Source organism: Rhagoletis zephyria, unplaced genomic scaffold, assembly GCF_001687245.7.
Source record: "Rhagoletis zephyria isolate East Lansing unplaced genomic scaffold, Rhagoletis_zephyria_1.1 Rzeph_scaffold_00001, whole genome shotgun sequence".
NCBI classification, from domain to species: Eukaryota; Metazoa; Arthropoda; class Insecta; order Diptera; family Tephritidae; genus Rhagoletis; species Rhagoletis zephyria.
Window position 1 is genome coordinate 2,229,088 of NW_016157085.1, and position 23,419 is coordinate 2,252,506.

A 23,419-nucleotide genomic window follows, 5' to 3' on the forward strand; every position below is an offset into this window, starting at 1 on the left:
CTATAAATCCAAAAAATATTATTATTTTTTAATTCTAAAGAAATTTCCTCTTGCATTTGGTACCCATATTTATATTCTACATTGCATTGAATTTTTTAAATAATTTTTGGAATCAAACCCTCCTCTTTATATAAAAAAAGGAGGTTTCAAACGCATTTATTTATTATTTATTTTATGGTAGGAGAGCTTCTCAAACAATATAGAAGCAATTTTTTCAATTCAAGTTGTTGAAAAGTAATGAATATCTAAGTCCCGGCATTGTGATAACGACATCCCGAAAATCCCGGGATCGGAAAATGCTGAAAAATTAACATCCCTACTACCAACGTACTTCTATGCGGAACTTTTCTATAGAAAAACAAGCAACTAAAGCTCAATGCAGCATGTAGGACCATATGTAACCATGTACCAAGTTGTTGATATTAGTCAAGCGTCAACAAATTGTTATGCTTGTCTTATTATTATTTATTCTTCCATGGTTGTTGTTATAGTAGCTTAGAAGGCTCCTAACATGAAGCGCTACTCATTTTCTGGAGCATGGAAAAGGTCAATGCGTAGCAGCGGTACAAAAATGTAGAAATTGTCGCCATATTGTGAATTATTAACTACATAACACAAAAGCCACCGCTGGGTACCGCTCTTCCATGCTTCTACTTCATTGATGTATATATTTCGTCATCCACTAAGCACCTTGGATTTGAACTCACCACATTTAGTTTATTTAGTAACGCACTTAGTACCGCTAAGCGCATTTTATTGTGAGAAATGTGTTGGTCAATTATTGTCTAAACTCTTTAGATATACAGTTGTCGTGTGTGTGGTGCGTATGGTGCCTGCGAAGTTTACGGTGCACCTAACTACAACTACATATATATATCTTAATTTATGAGTCCATTGTACTGACCAGTCATTGACATCAACCAACAATATTTCACCATCGACAGTTTTATAAACAAATAACATAAATGTCAATGGCTTCTTAAAATTCATAAGGTTTTTTTTTTAATGTGGTTACATTTTGTTTTCTGGCAATTTTTCGTAATCTATACTAATCTTTCTGCCCTGAGATCCGATACTCAAAGGCAGATCCCGAGAGAAGCATTTCGCTCTCTGTTTTTCGTCCTTGATTTTGAGCTAATAATTTAAAGCAAACCGTTCAATAGTAACTACGTGACTTTGAGTATAGTTTATCAACATCTTCTCTAATAGCCAACAAAACCGAGGTGATGAAGCTTAGTGGAAAAATCCAAGTCTTAAATTTTTCTAGATCATTCCTCTACTAATGGGGTCTGTTTATTTTGGACTCATTGTAAAAACACTGAATATGAATTACACTTGGTATCCAAACTTTCTTGGGATTCTTACGTTGAGCATAAGACCTGCAAAGCTTTGTAGGCATTTTGGCATTGTAAACGGGTCTTTGGTGAAATGTGTGGCCTGTCACCAAGGGGTATTCTCTGGATCTACACCTCGTTGATCAGACCCATTATCAGTTATGCATCAGCGACATGGTGGAGCAGACTCTCAATCGATTGCGTGGGAAATCTGCTTTCCAAACTTCAAAATATAGTCGCAGTTTGCTGTATGGGAGCTCTGCTCCACCTACCGCCACGTTGTAGCTCTATACGTGGGAGAGTTCTTAGGAGCCACTTGCAGTCTTAAAATATAAGGATATCTGTATGATATTGTTGAGAGTTATCTAGTCGTAAGTATCTTTTGCTGAGAAGCTTTTACAAGGTTTAATTCCAACACTTATTCCGGGATCACACACTGTCGAATTCTTAAGTGTCTGTATTGACCGCCAATCTACACTCAAGGCATTGGATAGGTCTCCAACTATTTAGGGACTGTTTCGGCAATGCAAGTCTCGACTAAATTATATTGGAAACCACAACGAAATTGTTTTACCTTATTTGCCAGATCCCTTCGGGAGTACCTGGAAATTAGGCATCTGAGCATTTGGCCTGAAGGGCTTCATCGAGCTATAAATTCGAGTAAGAACGGCAAAGCCAATCTTCCCGCAGGTAATTTTCAATGATTTGGCGTATGATGAATACGCCGGGTCTACAGACGCACTCATTCTGAGGCAGTTGACGTATATGTCGAAGTAAGCATGCGTCCTATCTTATTCTGTATAGCAGTTGATGCATGACCCTCATCTTGAGTAACTCTGCTTTAGTCAGCTGGTAGATTTTCAGTAGTAGAAATTGCTATTCGTACTATGGGGGGCGGCGGTACACCGATTCCATCGCCATGGACTGGGGGCTCGGTCCTAACTACTTAATTGGGTTCAATGTCATTCAGCAGGGTGGAGAAGTGTGCCCATTATAATTTTAGCAAGCTGTGAACTTCGGTAATCGGTTTGCTTTCACAAGAACCCACCCTAGTCTTGAAATCTGTCGTAAGTCGCCTAAGAAAATTTTCGGTAGTTTTAAGTGTCGCCAAGCAGCTCAAGATCTTCACGCTAAAATAATATTTCGACTTCTTTAAGGAAGGAAGGATGTTTGTCTCACTTTTCTCTTTAGCTCGCATTGCGCTTGATCGCACTGTATCCCGTAAGTGGCATTTATTTTCTCTACAGCGTCGTTCTTTGGAGCTCTCTGAAATTCAACTACTTATTAGGCGGCGGTATGTGACGAGAGGAAAACGTAGTGATCTAGTGGCTTGCATCTGTCACTTTGTTGAAAAGTTCTATCGGTGACCATGTTGATTAGCAAGGATGTTGGCTATATGTTGTGCTTCCATCTTTTCGACGTTGAGCTTTACTAGTAATCTGAGTCGGTGCTTGGTCCTCCGAACGTATGCACGTTAAAAACACTGGATACATGTCCAGACGGTGGTCTTTCCCAACATCATCAATTTCCTCTCTCGTTCTAAGATCTTAGGACAGCCATGTAGTCTGATGTATCTTTTATGGTGGAGTTTAGTGCTGCGTACTACCAGGTTTCGGACCTCGGCGAAGTAGGTCTGCCTCAGTTTGTTATCCGACGTTTCGAAACGGCTTTTGTGAGAAGCTTTCTGAAGGCAGAAATACCCTCTGAAGTTTGGCATTGCCTGCTGATGGTGCCGGTTATCAGAAAAAACATTTTCCCAACGTAGAGTTCGCCTTTTTATAGTCTTCTTCATAGCCTTTTCATTTACAGTCGGTTCTTAAGGTGTGATAAGTCTAAGTTCTTTTGTCGAAAATAATTTTTTTTTGTTCCACAGCTCATTAGCCTTGAGTACTTACGCACCAAATCTTAGTTCCTCCCACCTCTTGATTTTTTTTTTTTTGGTGTTGCCGAAAGCTGATGTGCCCATAAAAAGGGTAAAAAGGCGCTTGGCTTGTTAATTTTTTTTTCGAAATTCCATTGCGTAAATACTTTAGACTCAGGAGTGTACGGAGAACTTTTTTTGGTGTGCTTGGAAAGTGCCAGCGAAGCCACATACGCCAAATGTTAACCCTTCGGTTCTTATCTTATCAAACTACATACAAACCTTTTTTCCATTTTTCTCCTCCAAGAGTCCTTCGACTGCAATTTTCCTTCCCTTCTTTACACCACCGCCCCGATAGAAGGGTTGCGGCTGAACTAATTTCAACTCCATGTAAAATTTTTTCCGTGTTCAAAGAACAAAACTTGTATGCTAATCTATGTATACTCATTTACCATTCGCGCCACCTTTTCTACAGTCGCTGTTTAACTTGTAGTAAAACACATTTGTGACGGCGCCAGAGTTACAGGTGTCTTCGCGCGTGCACTTGCACGCCTCCCAACTAGCTACATAAAAAGGAATGTAACACCCTGCACAAAGCATGCAACAACAGACACACTTACTAACAGTGCGGACAGTTGCTCTGAGGTGGTGGCATATCAGACATAAAAACAGGCTCAACCTGAGCCCAAAACTCAGCAGAAAAAAAGGGAATCGCAAACGAACTAGAACTGGAAATAAAGAAACGTATCAGAACCAGAACAACCAAAGTGGTGGAGCGACAACGACAACGACAACAACAACAACAACAACAACAGTGTGTGCGCGCAACATCATAACAGGAACAGGAAAACAACATCATCGCTTAACCGAAACGAGTGCGAAAAATCAATCAGCGCCGCGCAGTGTAAAGCGGAGTAACGCGCATGCGCGCGCCGAATCGTTTTGCGGTGGCGCGGTCAGGCGTTGAAAATAGCACGCGCCCGAATTGAAACAGGATTGGCGAGGCGTTGAGAATAAATACTACTTACTAGTAACAGTCACAACCAGAACAATTACAATGACAGCTACAGCTACGGTGAAGTGGGAATATAAGTATTAAAAAAACAAACAACAACAACTGCTTTGTTATGGTTATGTTGTGGGAGAACAAAAACAGGAATACAATAAAAGCAGCGGCGCCTCGACAAATAATAAACAGCAATAAAAAACAGGAAAATTGCGCGCACGCGTCAACAATTTAACGCCATCGCCGCTGCCGTGCGAAATTGTGCAAACATTTACAATGGCAACAACAGCAAAAGCAATAGCAAGAGCACAGCAACGCCTGAACAACAACATTGACAGAACATTTTTAGTTTTTTTTTCGTTTTTTTTTGCTGTTGTTGTTGTTGCTTTGCTTAACAACTCCAACTCCAACGCCACCAATTGCCTGTTCAGCGACCACAAACATAAAAATTTACAATTCAAGTGCAACGAAGTGTGGCAGCAGTCTGACCAGCCTAACAGGCAACAGGTTCCTCGGAAAAGTCAAATAATAATAGCGAACAGACAGGAGCGGTGCGCCTTAAGCTAAGCAGGCATTTTACATAAATTCTTGCAGTTATTGTTGGAGTGAGTTAGGTGTCGCGCAATCACATTTTTACTATATGATTGTTGCAAGCAAGCAACAAGGAAAACAAGCAAGTTGTGCACCCGAGTCCCGTTGTTGCAGGCAGCGTAACCGCAGAGGCTTTTGTTCGAAGCAGCAGGATACTATGTAGTACAATATGTGCTGGTTATATGCGGCGGTGTGTTTTCAGTTAAAGCTATACATAGTTGTCGTTGGTTGGTGATGCTGTTGATCAAACTGCCGCCGCACTTGCGGTTAGACTGTGTACCTGTGTAGTTTGTTGTTTGTCTGCAAAATTTGCGGTGCACTACCAAGTTTTGGTGAAGCTGTTTGTCGAGAAATCTGTGCTGTTTTAGCATCTTTTGAGTATTTTTTGTAATTAATCTTTCTTGCTTTTGTTTTGTATTTTGATATCATCTGTTAAGTTCTGATTTCATTTTTTTAACATATTTCATTCCTTAGCCACACATGTCTGAAGTTCTCAACATGCTTAGGAGCTACGTAATTTATAGCTGGAGCATGATTTCTTTTTTAAAGTAAATTATATACCTAGGTTAGGTTAATCTGATCGATGCCTAGCAATACCAGAAACGGTCTTATTCATATTAATTTAGGTAAACATAAGTTGATATGTCATCGCTCCTTGCCAATTGAAGTGAAGATATCAACACTAGTTTTGAGTAAACCCTAAGTATTTCCATTGCATTCTTGACAATTCACGACACAAGCGCCATCATAAACGACAATTTCTCGAAAAGCAGAATCTGGAAAATTTTTGTGTGCATGAGTCGCTAATACGGTGTTTACATGGGCCGATTTTAGAGGCAACTTTTAGTCGAAAGCAACAATCGCCTCGTATGAACTGCCTTTCAGCTAATCGCCTCCAATGAAGTCGGGGGGCAGCCAACTTTTGATTCAACTCTCAAGGTGCCTATAAAATTGCTTCATGTAAACACGTATCTATCGCCGTATAACTTTTCATTGAGTTGTTCCCAGCTAGCCCGGCACTTTTCTAATAGCAAAGCGTTTGCCTAAAAGATATTCCCATGATCAGTTAGTCTTTGGGGTTTCCTGATGCTAAGTTTCAGGCAGAAAATTCCAGCAGCAAGTCCACTCAACAGTTTAGAACCATCTGCGAACACATTGAGTGGAATTCCTTGTCAATCTTTTCGCAGATTCAGCAGCAAAGTTATCCGCAAGTTGGTTGATATGCCCCGATTGATATTCTAGAGGAGAGGTCCTTAGCACTTCGTACTTCACAGTGCCACGAGACGCTGACATTTCTCATCTTCTTCTTTTTGTTTGGCGCTGTAATCGCCTAATCGATTTTGGCCGAGTCCAACACAGCAGCCTGATCTTCCTCCATAGTATCGAAATAAGTTCAATTTTTGTCGCGTCCATACCGTTTTTTATTTGCCTATATCTTTCTACTTAACTGTTTATACTTCCAAAAATTTTTGTTGAATATAGCACCTTCCCAGTGTCTTGTAGCAGTTGTGACATACATACGATCTTCCGGTTTCCTTTCTATTTTAAGCTTAGTTAGAGAGTGTCCAGACTTGGCGATTTCGCGCCCATTTGGCGATTTTTTTTCTTGATATTTGCGCGTAAAAATTTAGGAAATCGCCATTGGCGATTTTTTCCCTTCAAATTAATTTTCTCCAATTATAAAAATATACAAAACTTAGTTTTCCGCGATAATTTTGCAGAAGAGGCTAATGAACTGCGTGATAAACTTCACTTAAGAGGCATATTAAAAGACTGTCAAAAATGTTTAATCACCCTAATCGAAGAACTTTTGAAACGATTACCTAGTCAATTAAATACTTTTAAAAAAGCTTTGATTTTTTCCCCAGAAAAGTGTGTGAATCACAAAAGGGCGAGTTTCAGGGACCTGGCAATTCACTATTTTACTTTGAAGGAAAGAAAAGCAGCGGAAACTGAATATTTAAATCTTTTAGCTTTCCCGTGGAATAAGTCTGAAGAATTTTGGATAATGGCGATTTTTAGCGATTTTTTTTCAGAAATTGTGCTTTTTTTAAACAGTCTGGACACCCTGCCTATCCTAGGCAGAGTAATCTATGAGTTTTCATCATCTCACCTTCTATATGGTACCTGCAAAAATGTTCCTTCGAAAGCTCCTGAAGTGTTCCTATTTCCTTTTAAGGGAATGGCTTTTTTTTGATTTCCAACCGAGCGTAAATCATTACATATCTACTATTGGTAAGAGTTATTCTTCACTCTATCTCCAGGCATACATTTTCGGTGCTGGGTACAAAATTCATCACTACCTCAAAGTTGTAGCTGCTAATTAGTGAAGACTTTTTGTGTATTTCCAGTACTTAGATACTTTGTCCTGCTTACGTTCTCTAAATGCACCTTTGGTCTCAAAGGAATCGAAGAGTTATTTACCATTTGAACTGAGCTGAAGGTTTTGCGATATTCGTGTAAGATAAGCGGATATCTCAAATTGTTACATGAGATCGTAGATGTATGTAGATAGTAACACTTCGTACTATCAGAAAATGTTCTAAAGTAGAAGCGAAGGTGTTGCGTATCCCTTCAGTGATTTGGCACACTAGGCCCAATCATGATTTCAGACAAAACTGTCGAACTGAAACTTGAGAGAGATATATTTAGTGGACTTATTCTATGCAAGGCCGTCGAGAGAAAACTCCCCGGCCCCGGACTTAAAAAATTACGGCCCCCTATACATAAATTGTACTAACTAATTTAAATGCATGTGATCATTTTCTTTAACTTATAGAGTCAGAAACAATCACCACGAATCGGAATATATTTACAATAAAAGCGTATAAAAAAGAAGCAATTAAATTGTAAAAAAAAAATTATAACAAGTTATGGTTCTGATATATCAGGCCCCTTAAAGGCCTGATTCCATTGTAATTTGTGCAAACAATCATTTACATATCCGACCATAATTTTCTTCACCGGTATACGGTTTACCGTCGGCTTTGAAGGTCTTTTAATTTTTCAGCCACCTTCTTGCTATTCTCATCGTGACTCGTATGCATTGCCCCGTTCCTTTTGCTTCATCAAAATAGTCTCCGTTATATAACATTTGGAAATTCTCTTATCCAAATCTGAAGTGTGTTTTGGACGTGTGTTAGAAGATTTCCGTCTTCTTAAAAAATCTTAAAATTCTGAATAAAAAGTGCGAAATTTTGTTGAAAAGTTGTTTATGTTTTTTTAATTGTTACAAAGTTAGAAACTTTGAGTTTTATGGATTTGTAGTGTGAACTATATTTTAATTTAAAATTTTTAGTAATTAAAACAAAATATTTTCCAAAAATGGGAAAAATACTGTACGATTTTCACTGACACTCACTTTATGTATTCGTGTAGTAAGAAGTGTTTGGTTTAAAGAGAGATTGAAATTAGAGTGAAAAGTTTACCAATGGCTCAGTGACTTTTCAAGAAAGCGCATCCCTGATGAATTGACTATACAAGGCATCGCTGGGGTTCTATCCACCCACCAGCAGAGAGGGTATACGAGTACTTGGTGCCGCCTATAGACTGTTCGTCGCCAGATGGGATTAAGGTTGGTTCAGCAAGCGATGGTCAAGGACACCAACATTTAAAATTACAAAGTATTTTTGACCCTTAGTCGACAGAGGTGGTTGATCGAAGTACCTTCTTCAGCTGGCTATGCATTGCTGTTGTGTTCTGACAGAAGTTCTCACGAGGTACTGATCACTCCTATTTCCGTAGCTGCTTGAAGGATTGGCATCAGCATCTCCTTCTCCCCTGCCCTGTTTACACAAGACTAAAGTTTCAGCAGCACGGGTCATATTTCACTAACACGTTTTAGGGGTGGCCATCAGCTGCCTGCGGAACTTCGTTTGGAGCAACCAGTGTTTTTCCTTTTAACCATTTTATATGGACTATATAAGAAATTTATAAACCAACACCTGGAGGGGATTCACCCAATTAACCTAAGCGTGCCTTAGCTGCAATCGGACGGTGGTCCCAATAGCACAGTCTAGGCGTATCTTCCGACTAGTTATCGCAACTTCAAAGATCTGCAAACACAAAAGATCTCAAATAAGTTTGTTATTTTCTTAGGGGGTTCCTCTTCTTAAGATCTCAGAAGTTTATTGAATGATTATTTCTTTAAAAAAAATTTAACTTCTTGAAATATTTTGCAACCTCACAAATATAGTACATACAAATATTTGCGTTTGTCTCTTCATAATCGATTACCGAGCAGTGCTGATTGCTGTAACCATTACAAATGCGCTAATTTGCTAGCAATTTGGCGCACGCGTCGCCATCATTACGCTCGTGTTGTTGCACCCGAACATGTCCGCGACTAACCGCAAAACAGCTTGCCGCAACGAAAGCCTCCAGTCGGGCATCTACCTCGAGACACAAGTCACAAAACATTTGCCACATGCAAATTGAAAATTGTTATCAGCAGCATAAAAAAGCACTGCTTCAACTACACTTTTTTTCGCGCGCGTTGATTGCAACAGCCAATTGTCAATTTGTCGCGCATGCAGCCGTTGCTGCAACATGCAATGACTTGTCAAGAAGGTAAAAGAGTTGAGCGGGCAGCTGAAAGAAGAAGCCGTCCACTGCATATTTTGTTTTATTCAGATTATTTATAATTTTGTTTTTTTTTCTCTTCTCTTTCGCTAATCACCATTACTGTTTTCTAATTTACTCTTTCATTTTTTTCCTTCAATTTCCTTGCAGCACCACAACTGGGGCCAACAACAAGTTAAATGGTCAAACCACACCTCTGGACGTATCCGGCCTATCGCAAAATGAATTCCAAGGCCTATTGCTTGGTTCACACCCATCGGCTGGCGGCGGCAGCGGCAATGCATCCACAACACCAACGTCCATCGCACAGCATTCGGCCATTGTGGCAGCCGCCACAGCCGCAGCCGCGGCAGCTGGTGGCGCCACTACAGCTGTGGTGGTTACCGCCGAACAGCAACGTCTGGCCCAGCAACAAGCTCAACAGACGATCAGCATCAAACGCGAACCGGAAGATCTACGCAAGGAACCGAAAAGTGGCGTTAGCAGCACCATCGTCGATGCGACAAACCTCATTACAAATGGTGGCGCGGGCAGTGGTGCGGCACATCATCAGCAACAGCAACACGGCGACACGAAGGTGAGTGAGCGCGCAGCAGCGATCGATTCCAAAGCAGATGTTCCCCCTTTTCAAAAGGAGTTGCAATTGGGCGCCCGCTGTCTGTTGGCTTTCAATTGAATTTGTATTCGCTTCTTCAATTTGTTTTTTGTCAATATTTGTTTTTCTCTCTATTTTGTTATTGTTGAAGTGAGAGTGCATCAGTTGTCCGCTAGGCAAGATGTGTGACTGAATGGCAAAAAGTGCGTTACGCGCACGCATTATTTTCATCATAGAGCCGCGCGTGCGCGCTCGCGTTTTTAAATTCACCTATTTCACCACCCCTAAGCCATTGCGCTAGTAAACGCGCTCCTTTTTGTTTTTTTGCGCGCGCCAGCCAAAGCTTTGCGTTCGCCAACGTCCAATGTGGCCGCTTCGCCTTGTCAAAATATGGACGCTCTCCCCCTTGAGCTGCCCGCTGCCTAATACTATTTGTCTATCGTCTAACAACTGCGCCAATGCTTGCAATTGGTCCGACCAGCGGCAGCTGTGTTTGTGTAATGTGTGCATGCGTCAATGAGGCATTGGTATTAGTGTCCGCTATGCAAGCGTCGAAGCGTTCTATTGGCTGGCGGGCCTGCGGCCTGCAATGCGATCGTCGTAACTGTTATACGGCCATGGCACGCCATGGGTGTGTGAGACTTGTAAGTGCGAGTGTGTGTGTGCGCGCTATTTCGCCTGTGTACCCTGTGCTCAACTGTTATACAAACCATGTGTTGTTTCCAACTGCCAACGGCGTTCCACAACGGGTTAGATGCCTCAGCAAATTTGAGCCCATTCATTCATTCAGGTATCCATCGCGCTTGTGATATCTAGGCATGTTGATTTACTCTATTACACCTGGTTAAATTTGTGTGTGTGTGCATGTTCGCTTGTGTGTTTAGCCATGCATTGAATTTCTACACTGGTATGCATGTGCGTCCCATTCGTTGTATATTGTTGCCTCGCTCTTGCTTCTGCGCAAATTACAGTTAAATTCATTGCTCACTCTATCTATCCCTTTTTCGCAAACGAGCTGCTGTATTGGCGCACACAAAAACGTGCACTCTCATACTTTTTCACGTAGCTTTGCAGTTCGTTAGCCATCGGCATGAAAAAGCCACCACCAGCGACCCTGCGTGGAATACCGTTTACGATCAAACTCGATCAGCAGTTTATGGATTTTGCTTGTATTATTTAGTTGGCATTCAAAACGAGCTCTTGCGCACATGTTGCCTCAGCTTTGTTGTTGTGTTCGAACAAGTTTGAAGTTTTCTCCTGGAGGGCTAGTTGTTTTTTTGTTTTTATTTTTCAAGTAGCGTGGGCGCTTGACTTGTGCTGGGAGTTTGTCTTTCTTCGAACCAATTGATAACAGGTAGCACGCGAATGGTGTGAATGAAGTTTAAAATGATAAGAATGTGACAAAGAAGGTTGTGTGATTCAAGACCATGATAGGGTGCTTCTTCGGTTCCCTCAATTGCCCTAGCGAAACTGTTACTTTTGAATAACTTCGCTTCGTTTAAACATCTCTAGTTTTTCCTAACCCTTGTTTAGTTTGCAGACACATAATCCAACTACTTAAAAATCAATTTTCCAGAATTATATTTATCTATATTCAACGTAAGACTTTCGTTACATAATCTCTAATGGTACGTTCACAAAGGAAGCAGAGCCGAGCAGAGCGAACCCCTTCCGAGCTTAGCGGAGCTTTCAGAAGTATCCATACAGCAAGCTTTTTCAGAAGCATTTTAGAGCTGAAAGCAAAGAATTTATTGATTTTAAATTTTCTATTTGATTTTTCCGCCTCTTGACACTGATGTGAAAAAAAAATTAAAATAAATAAATGAAAATGTATTTTTAGAGAAAGCAGTTGCAGCAAATTGAACAAATATTTTAGCCGCTTTTCATTGAAGGTAACTTTTGTGATTCGTTCAGTGTGAACAGCAACAGCTTAACTTCGCTCTGCCTTTTTACGCTCGGCGCGGCTCGGCTTTCTGTATGAACGTACCCTAAGAAACATTTGTAAAATTTCTTGTGTTGTTCAATAGTTTTTTTCCAACAGTACCATAATTCCGTTTCTTTAACTTAATCAGTGAGCTTTTCCATGTCGTTGTTGCATTATTAATCGGACTTTGTTGGTGCTACAGTTGTAGAAATACCTATATACAATCTCGACTCTAAATTAATATATATATTCACAATTCTGAACCAATTTAGTTTTAAGTAAATCGAAATCAGATCGATTGACTTTCTGAACGTGCAAAATTGACCAAAAATCTGGGTTTCCTTAGCTTATTTGAAGTTGCCAAAACACAGGAGGGAAAAGGCTACCATTCACGGAAGGTGTTTCTTACAGTAGAAGCCTTAGGCTACATAAATTTTGATGACACTCTTGTCAGTCATATTCTGTAACTTCGCTTCAACATTCGCCTAGATAACGGAGGACTTTGATAACCTTTTTTTTAATATTTATATCCTGTTAAAAACTTAGTCCTATCTCCGACAAGCTTAGCCCGGTTTAATGCTTCTGGCATATACTCAAAGCTCTAACTGAACCAAAAAGTCAAGGGCCGAACATAACAGTTATTGATGAAAACTGTCAAAAAAATTTCAATAAATTGGAATTAGAAAATAAATTTTTATTTGCAATTTTTATGCAAAATAAAAATTATTTTTGATTCTTATATTATATGTCAGAGATAACAGTTATTAAAGACTTGTTTATAAAAGTCATCAATTAAAATCAGTCACCGACTTTTTTTTTTAAATCATTCGTATGAAAGTCGCTACCATTTTTCGCAATAAAGGTGTTGGGAGTCAAAAGTTTACTACGACCTATACAAATGACTTATAAGTAAGATTTAAAAAATAAAGGTCAGTGACTGATTTATATTGATGATTTTTATAAATAAAAGTCTTCGTTAACTGTTGTGTAAGACATACAATTTAAAAATCAAAAATAAGTGTTATTTGCAGATTATTTAGATAAAAATCAAAAATAATTGTTTTTTTTATATATATATAAAATTAAAGTCAGAAATAACGCTTATTTAAGGATTAATTAAATAAAAGTCAAATAGTAATTGTTAAAGAGCGGTTTTTTTAACAAAACTGTTTTAACTGTTACGGTCCCTGCAAGAAGTGTTGCATTTGATTTTTTGTTTAAAGTCACAACAAGTCTTCATAACTGCGGTAGCCGCAAAAGACATTCTTACTTTTGCAATTGTAAAGGCGGACCGTAGATGGGTAGCCAGCGAACTTGAGTGAATATAAATTATGTAGGATCTCTATTCAATGAACCTGCAGATCAGGCAATCAAATCGTCTTCCAGATAACTGCTGTTTCTTTCAAGTGAAGATCATTACCATAGATATGACCGTTTGTCTAATATGGAATGGAAGTCGAGATTGTCTACAAATGCGTCACTACCATCACTGAAAATGGGTTATGTCAACGTCACTCTTTTGGATTCTTGGACAACGCAATATCGAGTGGAACGAAATAGTCGTTAGGCACATAACTCACTAGAATTACTGATTTGTGATCCACTGAGGAAAATTTATGAGTGGCTGTGGTATGCCGTAACAAATGACCTATGGACCAACCATGACGACTCTGAACACTATGAGGTGAGGCTTTCTTCCTGGTAGAAATGTCGTGACGGCCACGCAGAGCAAACAAGAAGGACTCTATCTACATCTACAGAGGTGTTCAGCTATATACTAGAAACATCTCTCTGACTTTGTCTATCTAATTTTGTTAACGATTTCCAATTAGAGGAACTATTTAGGTGCAGAAGGGGTCTGCTGATTGTCAAGAAATAACTGCAATAGGATTATTTTCACAGGCTTCGCAAACAATTCATTTCTAAACAGTTAAAGATTGTATTTAAAATGGCGTTTATATTAAAGACAGAGCCAATATAAGATAGCCCAAGTTCTGGTTTCATGTGAAGCTATGCGACAAATAAATATGTATCATATTTAATATGCGCAGTCACAGGGTAAAGGTTCGCTGGGCAATAACGAGCTAGAAAAATATTCTGAAACTAGTCGTACATAGCACATAAGACTTTAGTGCTAACTGAAATAAATATCTCTAGATAAGACTATACACAGAAACTTTTACTGCAAAAAAAAAATAATATGAATCAGTTAGCTAAAGCTGAATCGATTCCCACGCTTGTTATGTATGTGAGCCTAAATGCACAGTTGTAAAAAAAAATTCATATGGAAATACATAGCCTACAACGCAGACATTGCATGTGTGTGAGTGTACGCAAAAAGCATACATCAAAAGCGAATGTAGCTTTTTCCTGCCGTCAGACATGCACTTCCTGCTCCAGTTATCTTCTTATGCACCACCCGCCCAAGAGCGCACGACAGCAAGCGCAACCCACCAGCCAAACAACCACTAACACTACCAACAAACACAGACACTTCCGGCATATTTGCGCCCTTCCGCCAAAAGCGACACAGCACAGCGCGCGTATCAATGTAGCGCAGTCTGCGAACAGAGTACGTCACGCTTATACTTCCTGAAAGTTACGCGTTGACGCTGAGGAAGTGTAGAGCCGCTGAAATAAGCTATGTAGATTGAAAACATGCAACACTGTGCGACATAGACGACAGAGGCGTTAACGCAACGGTTCTAGAAGTTCGCCGTGCTTCTGGTGCGTATGACAGTAGATGAAAAAACATCAGTGCGCTCAGCGCGTTCGAACTTGAAATGGCGCGCTAGCGTATAGAGGTAGAGTGAGAGACACATGCATACATACATAACTGTGAACAACGTTGGACGCGTGGTTGTGTTCGGACAGAGACGAGCAAGCGAACGAACAGTTTGAGCAGTTTGCTCGTTGGTTGGTGGTTGCGCTGTGCGGTGAACCAACCAGGTAAGCGTAGCAGCAGCAGCAGCGGCAGCCGTAATGAAAGCGCGCACGACATGCAAGAAGACTCAAGTTGAAGGGCAAAGATTGCTACCACCACTACGGGTATTCTTCTTCGCTTCGAATTGCCTGCGCGGCCGTTGTTGCAGCGACTGCGCCTTGCGCGCTGCGTCGCTTCTGTGATCATACCTGGCGGCTCAGTCCAACGCACGGATGGACGGTGGATTGCGACTAGTGCGCGCGCGCTTCTCGCATACGTTTTACAGGTACGACTTCGGCTTCAGTGTGTCACACAGTGTTGACGGAGCAAGGTCGGTCGTGATCGTGTGTGCGAATACGTTTTATGCCAGGCCAGGCTTGCTAGTATTTCTGACCAAGCTTAGACTCGAACGTTGTTCGAGCACGTTGCCGATCGCCAAAAACACGGTTGCTTTTTGGCTGGCGTATTTCCCTGTTGGTATAGCCATTGCTTGTTGAATTATGTACGCGAATCGGCAAGTGCCCACGAACGAATTGCCGCCGCGATTTACGAACTAAACGAGCTGGCTGACTGACTATACTGTTTTGGCATTGTGTGAATGCTGAGCGCTGAGTGCGAAAAACAAGCGGAAAGAAGTGTAAGCACGAGGCGTAAGAACAGTATGAACGCGCGTCTTTGAAGACAAGTATCAAGTAGAAGTATCCTTCAGAAATTCTAAAGACGAAACAAAAGCGCGTGTGTGAATAAATAAGTTTCATTTAACAAAAAGAAAAAGTGTTCTGAGAAAGAATTTATTAAAATTGAATTGTATTAAATTTGAGAAAAGATTTGTGATTTAAATAAATTTATGAATCTCTCAGCTCAGACAATTGCAATTCAGCGCTATAAACAAAGCACTCACGAAAGTGTACAGAGAAAAAAAAAACACGCAAAAGTTTAATAAAACTCAAGCGCTAAAATAGCAAGCGAACGCGCGCAAGTGCTTCTATGTGTATATATGCACCTACCTACATATATCATTTTTAATTTATTTCTATATGTAATCAAGACGTGACTAAGCAAACGCGCTGCCTGCTAGTTGACTGCGCAGATTCTTCTTACTATCAAGCTTGCATCGCAGTTTTACTAAATAGTGTACTACGTTTTAGTGCGCGGCGCTGGATTTGTAGAAAACAGAAAATTATTGTGAATAAAAATCGGCGCAAAAGCGAGAAAAAATATTTATAATCACAACAACAACATAAAAAGAGCGATTGAATTGAGATCAATTTCAAAGTGTCTGCTGCTACAAAAACGTACAGTTTTTCTTGGAAAGCCTTAGCGAAAAATAAAAAAATAATTGTGAAAACTTATATGTATGTACATAAATAAAAAAGAGATCTTGGTGATCTTATTTTCTTATTTCGAATTGTGATTTTTAGACTTACCCAAATAATTGCAGGTTTGTTGTATTTCTTCTGCGTTTCTTTTTAAAAACTAGTGGAGAATTCAAAGTGCCAGAGTGATTCATACAGAGCCGCCTTAATAAAGACTTCTAACGTCGATACACACACACACACACACACTGATTGATCTTGGAAGCTTTTTTTTATCGATATTAATAAGTCGGTGTATTTGAAAGAGCTTAACTTCATTTTTTTTTTCATATTAGAATTTCCTTAATACTTTTACGCAATCTAAGCTGATCGAGTTTGGCATGCAATTTTTATTTTAAAGCTTATTCCTTAGTACTTTAATACCTCGATACAATTAATAAACGGATTTTCATACTTCCGGAGCACCTCCGAGTGTTTCTTATAAGGTTGACGCCTGAAGAAGTAAGACAGTTTACTTCTAAAACCCCTTACTCAATGGTTTTCTAAAAACTAATTGAAGTATGCATATGAATCTAAAAGTTTTATTTTTTTCCCCGATTTATCGGTCTCTTTCTGATATCAGTTCACATTAGTGGAACCTTCCTCAAAAAAAAAAAAATATTATTTTTGTCGCCTATTGCATCCACAACTACATTAGTGCATTGAGGATTAGAAAACCCCATATGCATTTGAACTAATCTTCGAGTCAAAAAGTCTCAGAATTCTTTATGAGCTCAAAAAACAGTCAGAAAAGCGCATTTTTCCTTCTTAGCAGGGGACGCCTATACGAGTCCAAGTTAGGAGTCGTATTGCAATCTGAAATATTACGCTTTCTGAGTCTTAGAAAACGAATATTCTTTATAATTTAGATTATTAATAAGCTTTAACTTCTACGTGAATTTTGTTCCTTTTTTTAACTCAGAATTTGTGACAACAAATGCATCCGAAATGATGGAGCCTGCTGGTTTCAAAATCATATTTGTAACATTTAGCATTTAGAAATTGTTTAAAGGAAAATTTTCGAGTAGCGTTTGCTTTTATGTTCCTGCAAATCATTTGATTTTCCATTTTATTTCGATTATGAATATGCTCCATGTATTTTTCTTTCACATCATCTTGACCTTCCTCCAGACATTTTTGTATATACCCCGTAAATATCTCGAAAACTTAATTTTTATTTAAAAAGTGTGAATGAAGCAGATTTAGTTATTTTTTATTCGATACGTATATTTTGTATTCGATCTTGATTATGAATACTTCAGATATTAGCAACTTTGTTAATAAAGCGTATTTTTTAAGACCTTTATTTAGCGATATACCGAAAGTTCCATGACAGAAAATTCTTTCATGTAGACTTTCGAAGGCTCAGTTCTTTAAAAGAGAGCCATAAATATGTGTTTGTAAACCTGTCTACCTATGTCTTATATGATTTTCTGGTCCAACGCGTTCGGCAAGCTCTTCGTCTGTTAATCTAGCAAACCTTCCATTAAGGGAGCTACAATCTTTGTTACTTTTCATTTGTTCTTCTTCCAAAAGAACATATGGTTTATTTTGAAGTGCTCTGGAAAAGTCGATGCTTAACATGTCATCAGTAAAAAGGTAAATATTTATACAGATTCACCCAAATTTTGGTTCAATATTTCGCCTATCTTAGAATCTGATCAGGATCCTAGCGCATACGGTAGAGAAAGTTGAAATATACGCTGAAGTCCCTTGAATTTGTGAAGTCATGATTGCTGTTATGTAACATAATACCTACCAGTTAATCACTATTAGCATCGAAAAGAATATTAGGTTTATGTTCTCAATTAATAAGGTGATTTTTGTTATAGAAACTTCGAGCTGGAGTGATTATTCTTAAATTGAATAGTGCTCGTCTTGGCTATAGTAAATTAATTATTTTTAGTTAGGTTAGTATAGGCTGGAGTATATGTCTGCTTCGAATGCGATTTTTCCCGTCCTGGTCGTAAAAAATGAGCCAGTTTGCTAATTTCGTGAACCTGGAAATGTCATGGTACCCCAGACAACAATGAACAATGAGAGGAATTAACCTCAGTGTGGAAAAATTGTCACTTTGTAAGTTCATCTGTAACCCAATTACATTATTATTGGTATATTTCAATCAGCAGTCATCCTTACTAGAGGTTCACTTATTTTGAAGCTAGCTTACTAATGCCTGTGTGTACTCTATCAATACTTTCGACGAGATTTCTGTGTTGGCTGTTAGAGTAAATTTACAAGAGAAAACCCGATTAGCCAAAGCCTCTTTTATAAACGCGATCTGTGCTTGGAAGATCATCTGGTAGTTCGCCACTTAGCTTTAAATTCCCGCAAATTTAATAGTCTCCAAATACTTTTCATCCCATTATCAAGCTCACTCCTCGCTACCGCGCACATATTACGATTTGATGTACCACTTGAGGTGGTACAAAGTGGTCGATGTATGTATGTATGTAGTAGGCCAAAAGTAAAAAATCACAATTTCCTAGAAGGATAAGCTTTTATTGCTTTGCTCCAGCCAAACTGTTTACGAAAAGCTTTAAAAGAGAGAGAATATAATTGCTTGCTTCTTACGACGTGAGCATCTTTAAATTAAGGTTCAAGTTAATAAGCACGTAAAATGCACAGAACAAACCTCTAAAAAAAATAATCAAGCCGCATATTTCAAATAGTGGTATTATCTTTACTTCCACGTAATTCAAATATTCTTAAAGTACTGTGTTCGTTTTCTAATATCACTGTTTTCTTAGTGTAGAAAACAGTACGAAATTTTCGAAGAGCATCGTATTTTTCAAAGAAATGCAGCGATGCTAATTTTTATGTAAATATTTTTTAAACGAAACTATTTTTTTTCGAACATGGCTTATTTATATGTATGTGATTCAAAATTTTAAAACCTTAATGTAAGAAAAGAAATTAAAAATTCCAAAAAAAAATAAAGTTTCAATAAATTCAAATGTTTTGTTTTTTTTTTTTTGCAAACCGATCCAAAGATAAACAAATACCTAGACCGAATAATTAGAAAATCAGGTATTGAAACCCAAATATTTTTTTCGATTTTTCAAACCAAAAAAGACATAAAAATTAAATAAGTACATTAGAGCGGAGTAATTTAATTTCGAAAATTCACAATTTGTAAGAAAAAAATTAGTGTATTATATTTTTTTATGAACCAAACTAATTTTCATTTACAAAATTTTCTTTTGACAATTGGGAGGGTCAGGCATTATGTACATTAGAGCGGAGTAATTTAATTTCGAAAAATTCCCAATCTGTAAGACAAAAATCAGTGTATTATCATTTTTTCTGAACGAAACTAATTTTTCATTTACAATATTTTGTTTTGATAATTGTTCGCCGTTTTTTGGCATTTTTTGGCATCGTAAAATTTGAATTTGCTATACACTTCTTCAAAAATTTTGTTCCGAACAGATTACTCCACCCTAGGGTACGTATTTATTTTCCTGTATCTTTTAATTTAACTTTTTTGTTTTTAATTAAAAAATATAACTGGTTAATTCATAAATTAAAAAAAGAATATTTTTAAAATAAAGTTGCCACTAAAATCGCCAGGGTGTAGGAACCTACTTTTTTACTAGTTTTTCAATTTTAATCGATTTTTTTCATTCCCGACCATTGCAGTTACAAAAGAAAACTTGGAAAAAGTAGTAGTTTTAATAGCAGTTTCAACAAAATTCGCTTCCATTAAATATTAAACGTAAAATTCATTTCAATTAATTTTCCAAACGAAAAATAAATCAATTAAAATCACCCAAATTTAGACACACATTTACATACACATGCAAACATGAGCAGTAATTTACTGCAGCCAAATATTCTAATTTATTTACATACTTAACATCGAATGCGAGACCCCAATGTTTCCCGCCGATAAAAAATTAAAAAAAAAAAAAAATAGTTAACATTTTCTCAATCGACTCCCAGGTTAAAGCGCACAGCCTCCATGACTGATTGCGCAGCGCGATAACGTGAGAAAAAATCTCGCAGCCTACAGTCAAGCAGCCGAAAATTCAAGCACACAACATGCAACGCCATGTGCGCCACCGCTTGCATGTAACAACAGCCAACGATGTCAGGTGTCAAAGTGGCAATTAGCCAAAAAGTTTGAAGCTATTAAGTAAAACAACAAAAAAAAAGCGAGTAGTAGTATCCCAAAAATTCAGTTCTGCTAAAAATATACGCGAATAAATATTAAAAAAAAAACTAAGCAAACAAATAATGTGCAATGACAAATAATCAGCCAATAAATCAATTTCAACAAAAACAAGCAACAACAATTTATGCATAAAAAATGCTTAATGTCAAGTGGGGAGCACAAAAGTCTACGGCAGCAGCAGCAGCAGCAAGAACTACGCCAAATTGTGGCAAAGGTGTCGCATTTGCAGTCAACCAATGGCAGGCTGTCGAAGGAAGAGCAACGCTAACATTGACAAGAGGCTTACAAAACAATCGCAAAATAAACAAACAAAAAAAAAAAACTAGAAAAAGTACGACAACTGCATTTATGGCGCTGCATGTTGCCAAAATTGTTGTTGTTGCTGCTGCTGCTGCTGTTGCTGTCAATTCGCGGCCACTTTTTCGCTTTTGCCGCTTGACTTTTACGCCTTTGCTTACTCGTACATACACTTGCTACTTCTTTTGTTTCTTGATTTTGTTTTTGCGAAACCCAACAAATTCACTCGATTTTTGTGCGGGAGTTGCTCCACCAAACATCTACCAACACCACCAAAAACAACATCACCCGCAACCTAAATAATACTCGGCCTCTGTTGGCGCGCCGAAACAAGTTCGCCGCTTAAGTCTTTCATATGTTTGTCGTATGTATGTATGTATGTTGTACTACACTTCGGTCACTCGATGTGCGGGTGTAACGCGTTCGTCGCCTAAGTCTTTCGTGTCATTATTGGCATAGCGAAGTCGTTTGGGGGTCTGCGTGTTGTTTTTTCTACATACATATTTATTTTATTTTTTTTTGCACGTAATCATTATTTTCACATTCTCACTTTTTTTCCTTTGTATTTTGCGTGTTGTGGTAACTGTTTGTTGTCGATTGTCATCTCTTTTTGTTGCTGTTGGTGCGATTATTGTTTTGGCAGTTGTACATAATTATGCATCGTTTAGCGGCATTTAGTGTCGTCGTTCGTGCAAAAAGTCAAATAAATGGCGGCAAGAAAAACAAAAACCAAAAAAACAAAACCTAGTAGCCATCAACTTAAGTGGCAATGAATGGGTGCAGTGTGTTGATGTTTTGTGGTAGTTGAATATTAAAAAAAAACACAAAAAAACTCAACTTGAGTGTAATGACTTTGCTGATTTCGATTTTGATAATTCTTACAACAACAATTTTCTAAACTTCGGCACACAAATTTTAGTTGTGAATTTTATTTGCTACAAATATGTATTCCGTAGCAGAGTTTATGATTGTAGCAGCACTTTAATTGAAATCTATTAAAGAGCGCTCAAAACTAATTTCAAAACCACTGTTTTCATGTTTTTTTTTCATAGATCTATCGTTTAATTGTTGGCACTTAAAGTGAGTAATAAAATTCTTTTAGTATCATATTATGATAGCTTTTTTCACCAATTTTTAACGATTTTTTTTTAATAAAACTCTAATAATTTCAAGGACCTATCAATTACCTAGTAGCTACAAAGCAATCGAAACGTTAGGTAGTTTTCATAATATTTGGGCATTTTTTATAATAACATTGTAACGTCTAGCCAAAGCTCAAATGTTTTAACACATTCATTATGATATTAAACATTTTTCAAAAAAAGTAGTTAACCCTTTTTTATAATTTCCCAAAATTTTTGTATTTATTTCTATTGATATTTGACCGAAAATTATTTTGACTATTAAAACAAAAATTATGGCTCACATTATTTGTTTGCAAATAAAACTTTTTTAAGTTTTTTTTCAAAATTTAATGCAGAGTTCTAAAAAAGTAAAAAAAAAATTTCAACACATTATCTTTATATGTGGTTTACTCTTTTGTTTTTTAAACTACAGTTGACAACATTGTTCTTATTATTATTATTGTTGGTGAGAGAACTACGTACTTATATTCCATTGAGGGATCTACATGAACTTATAGAGCGTTTATCAGGCTTATGATCTTTATAATAAAAATCAAATCGTTAAAGTTTTATTTGAAATTTTAAGTCCAACTAAACTAAAAGTAATCAAATAACGATTTTACAACAGAGTTGCTTTATTTTTAATTAGTTAAATTCCAAATCCAAAAATTAAATTTTCTTCTGAATTGAAAGTTGCACCAAATCCTATATGAAATACTTATATTATGTATTTTTTCGACGAATCAAATCATTAATAAAATTTAGTTATGTTTTGATTCGTCGAACAAATCCACATAGACATATAGTAAAATTTGAACATTCCGATGTTTGTAGTTTATAGATAATAAAGAAAAATTAACATGGGGGATCTTTATTAGAGCAACAGAAGCCAAATCAACAATTTTTAGATTTTTTTCAATCTGTCTGCCTGTATGTTTGTATACGAATCACTCGAAAACAGTTTTCCCCGAGATATTGCTTGAGCTCTTACTTAAAATTTAGAATAAAAAATAGAGAGTTGCCATCTGTTTGAAAATTGTAGTCTACGTAAACTGATAGGATAAGTTAAATATTGCAATATGGCTGTAAAAATAAAGAGGTTTGAGAAGGCTTACAGCCGAAAAAATTTGTGGAAGGTTGCCACCTCTTTGAAAATTTGGACTTGATTTAGTTAATAAGATAGATTAAATATTGCAATAATTGCCACCTGATTGAAAAATTGTATTAATATAAATTGATAAAATAAAAGAAATATTACAATGCTACTGAAGAGGTTTAGGAAAGTTTACTGCCGAACATATTTTTGAACCGGGTTGCCAGCTGCTTGAAAATTGCAGTTTACGTAAATTGATAAGATAAATAAAATATTGCTATATGGCTGTCAAAAGAAAGAAGTTTAAGAAGACACACACCAGAGAAAATTTTTATGGAAGGTTGCCACTTGTTTGAAAATGATAATTCAATCAATTAATTAATAAGATAAATTAAGTGTTGCAGTATGGGTATCAAACTACAGGGATTTAGAAAAATTTACTGCCGAAAATATTGTTGAAGGGATTGCCACCTGATCGAAAAATTGTATTCATTTAAATTGATAAAATAAATGAAATATTTCAATACTAGTGTCAAACTAAAGAGGTTTAAGGAAGTT

General features: G+C 37.5%; 1 protein-coding gene across 16 annotated transcripts in view; it reads left to right on the forward strand.

Annotated features, from left to right (window-relative positions):
- grh (grainy head) overlaps positions 1-23,419 on the forward strand; it is a 364,785-nt gene that overhangs the window by 221,590 nt on the left and 119,776 nt on the right. For all 16 annotated transcript variants that reach the window (XM_017614481.1, XM_017614256.1, XM_017614404.1 and 13 more), the window contains one exon: positions 9,524-9,950. In XM_017614481.1, the coding sequence (XP_017469970.1) occupies positions 9,524-9,950 (427 nt within the window). The remainder of the gene's footprint in view (positions 1-9,523; positions 9,951-23,419) is intronic.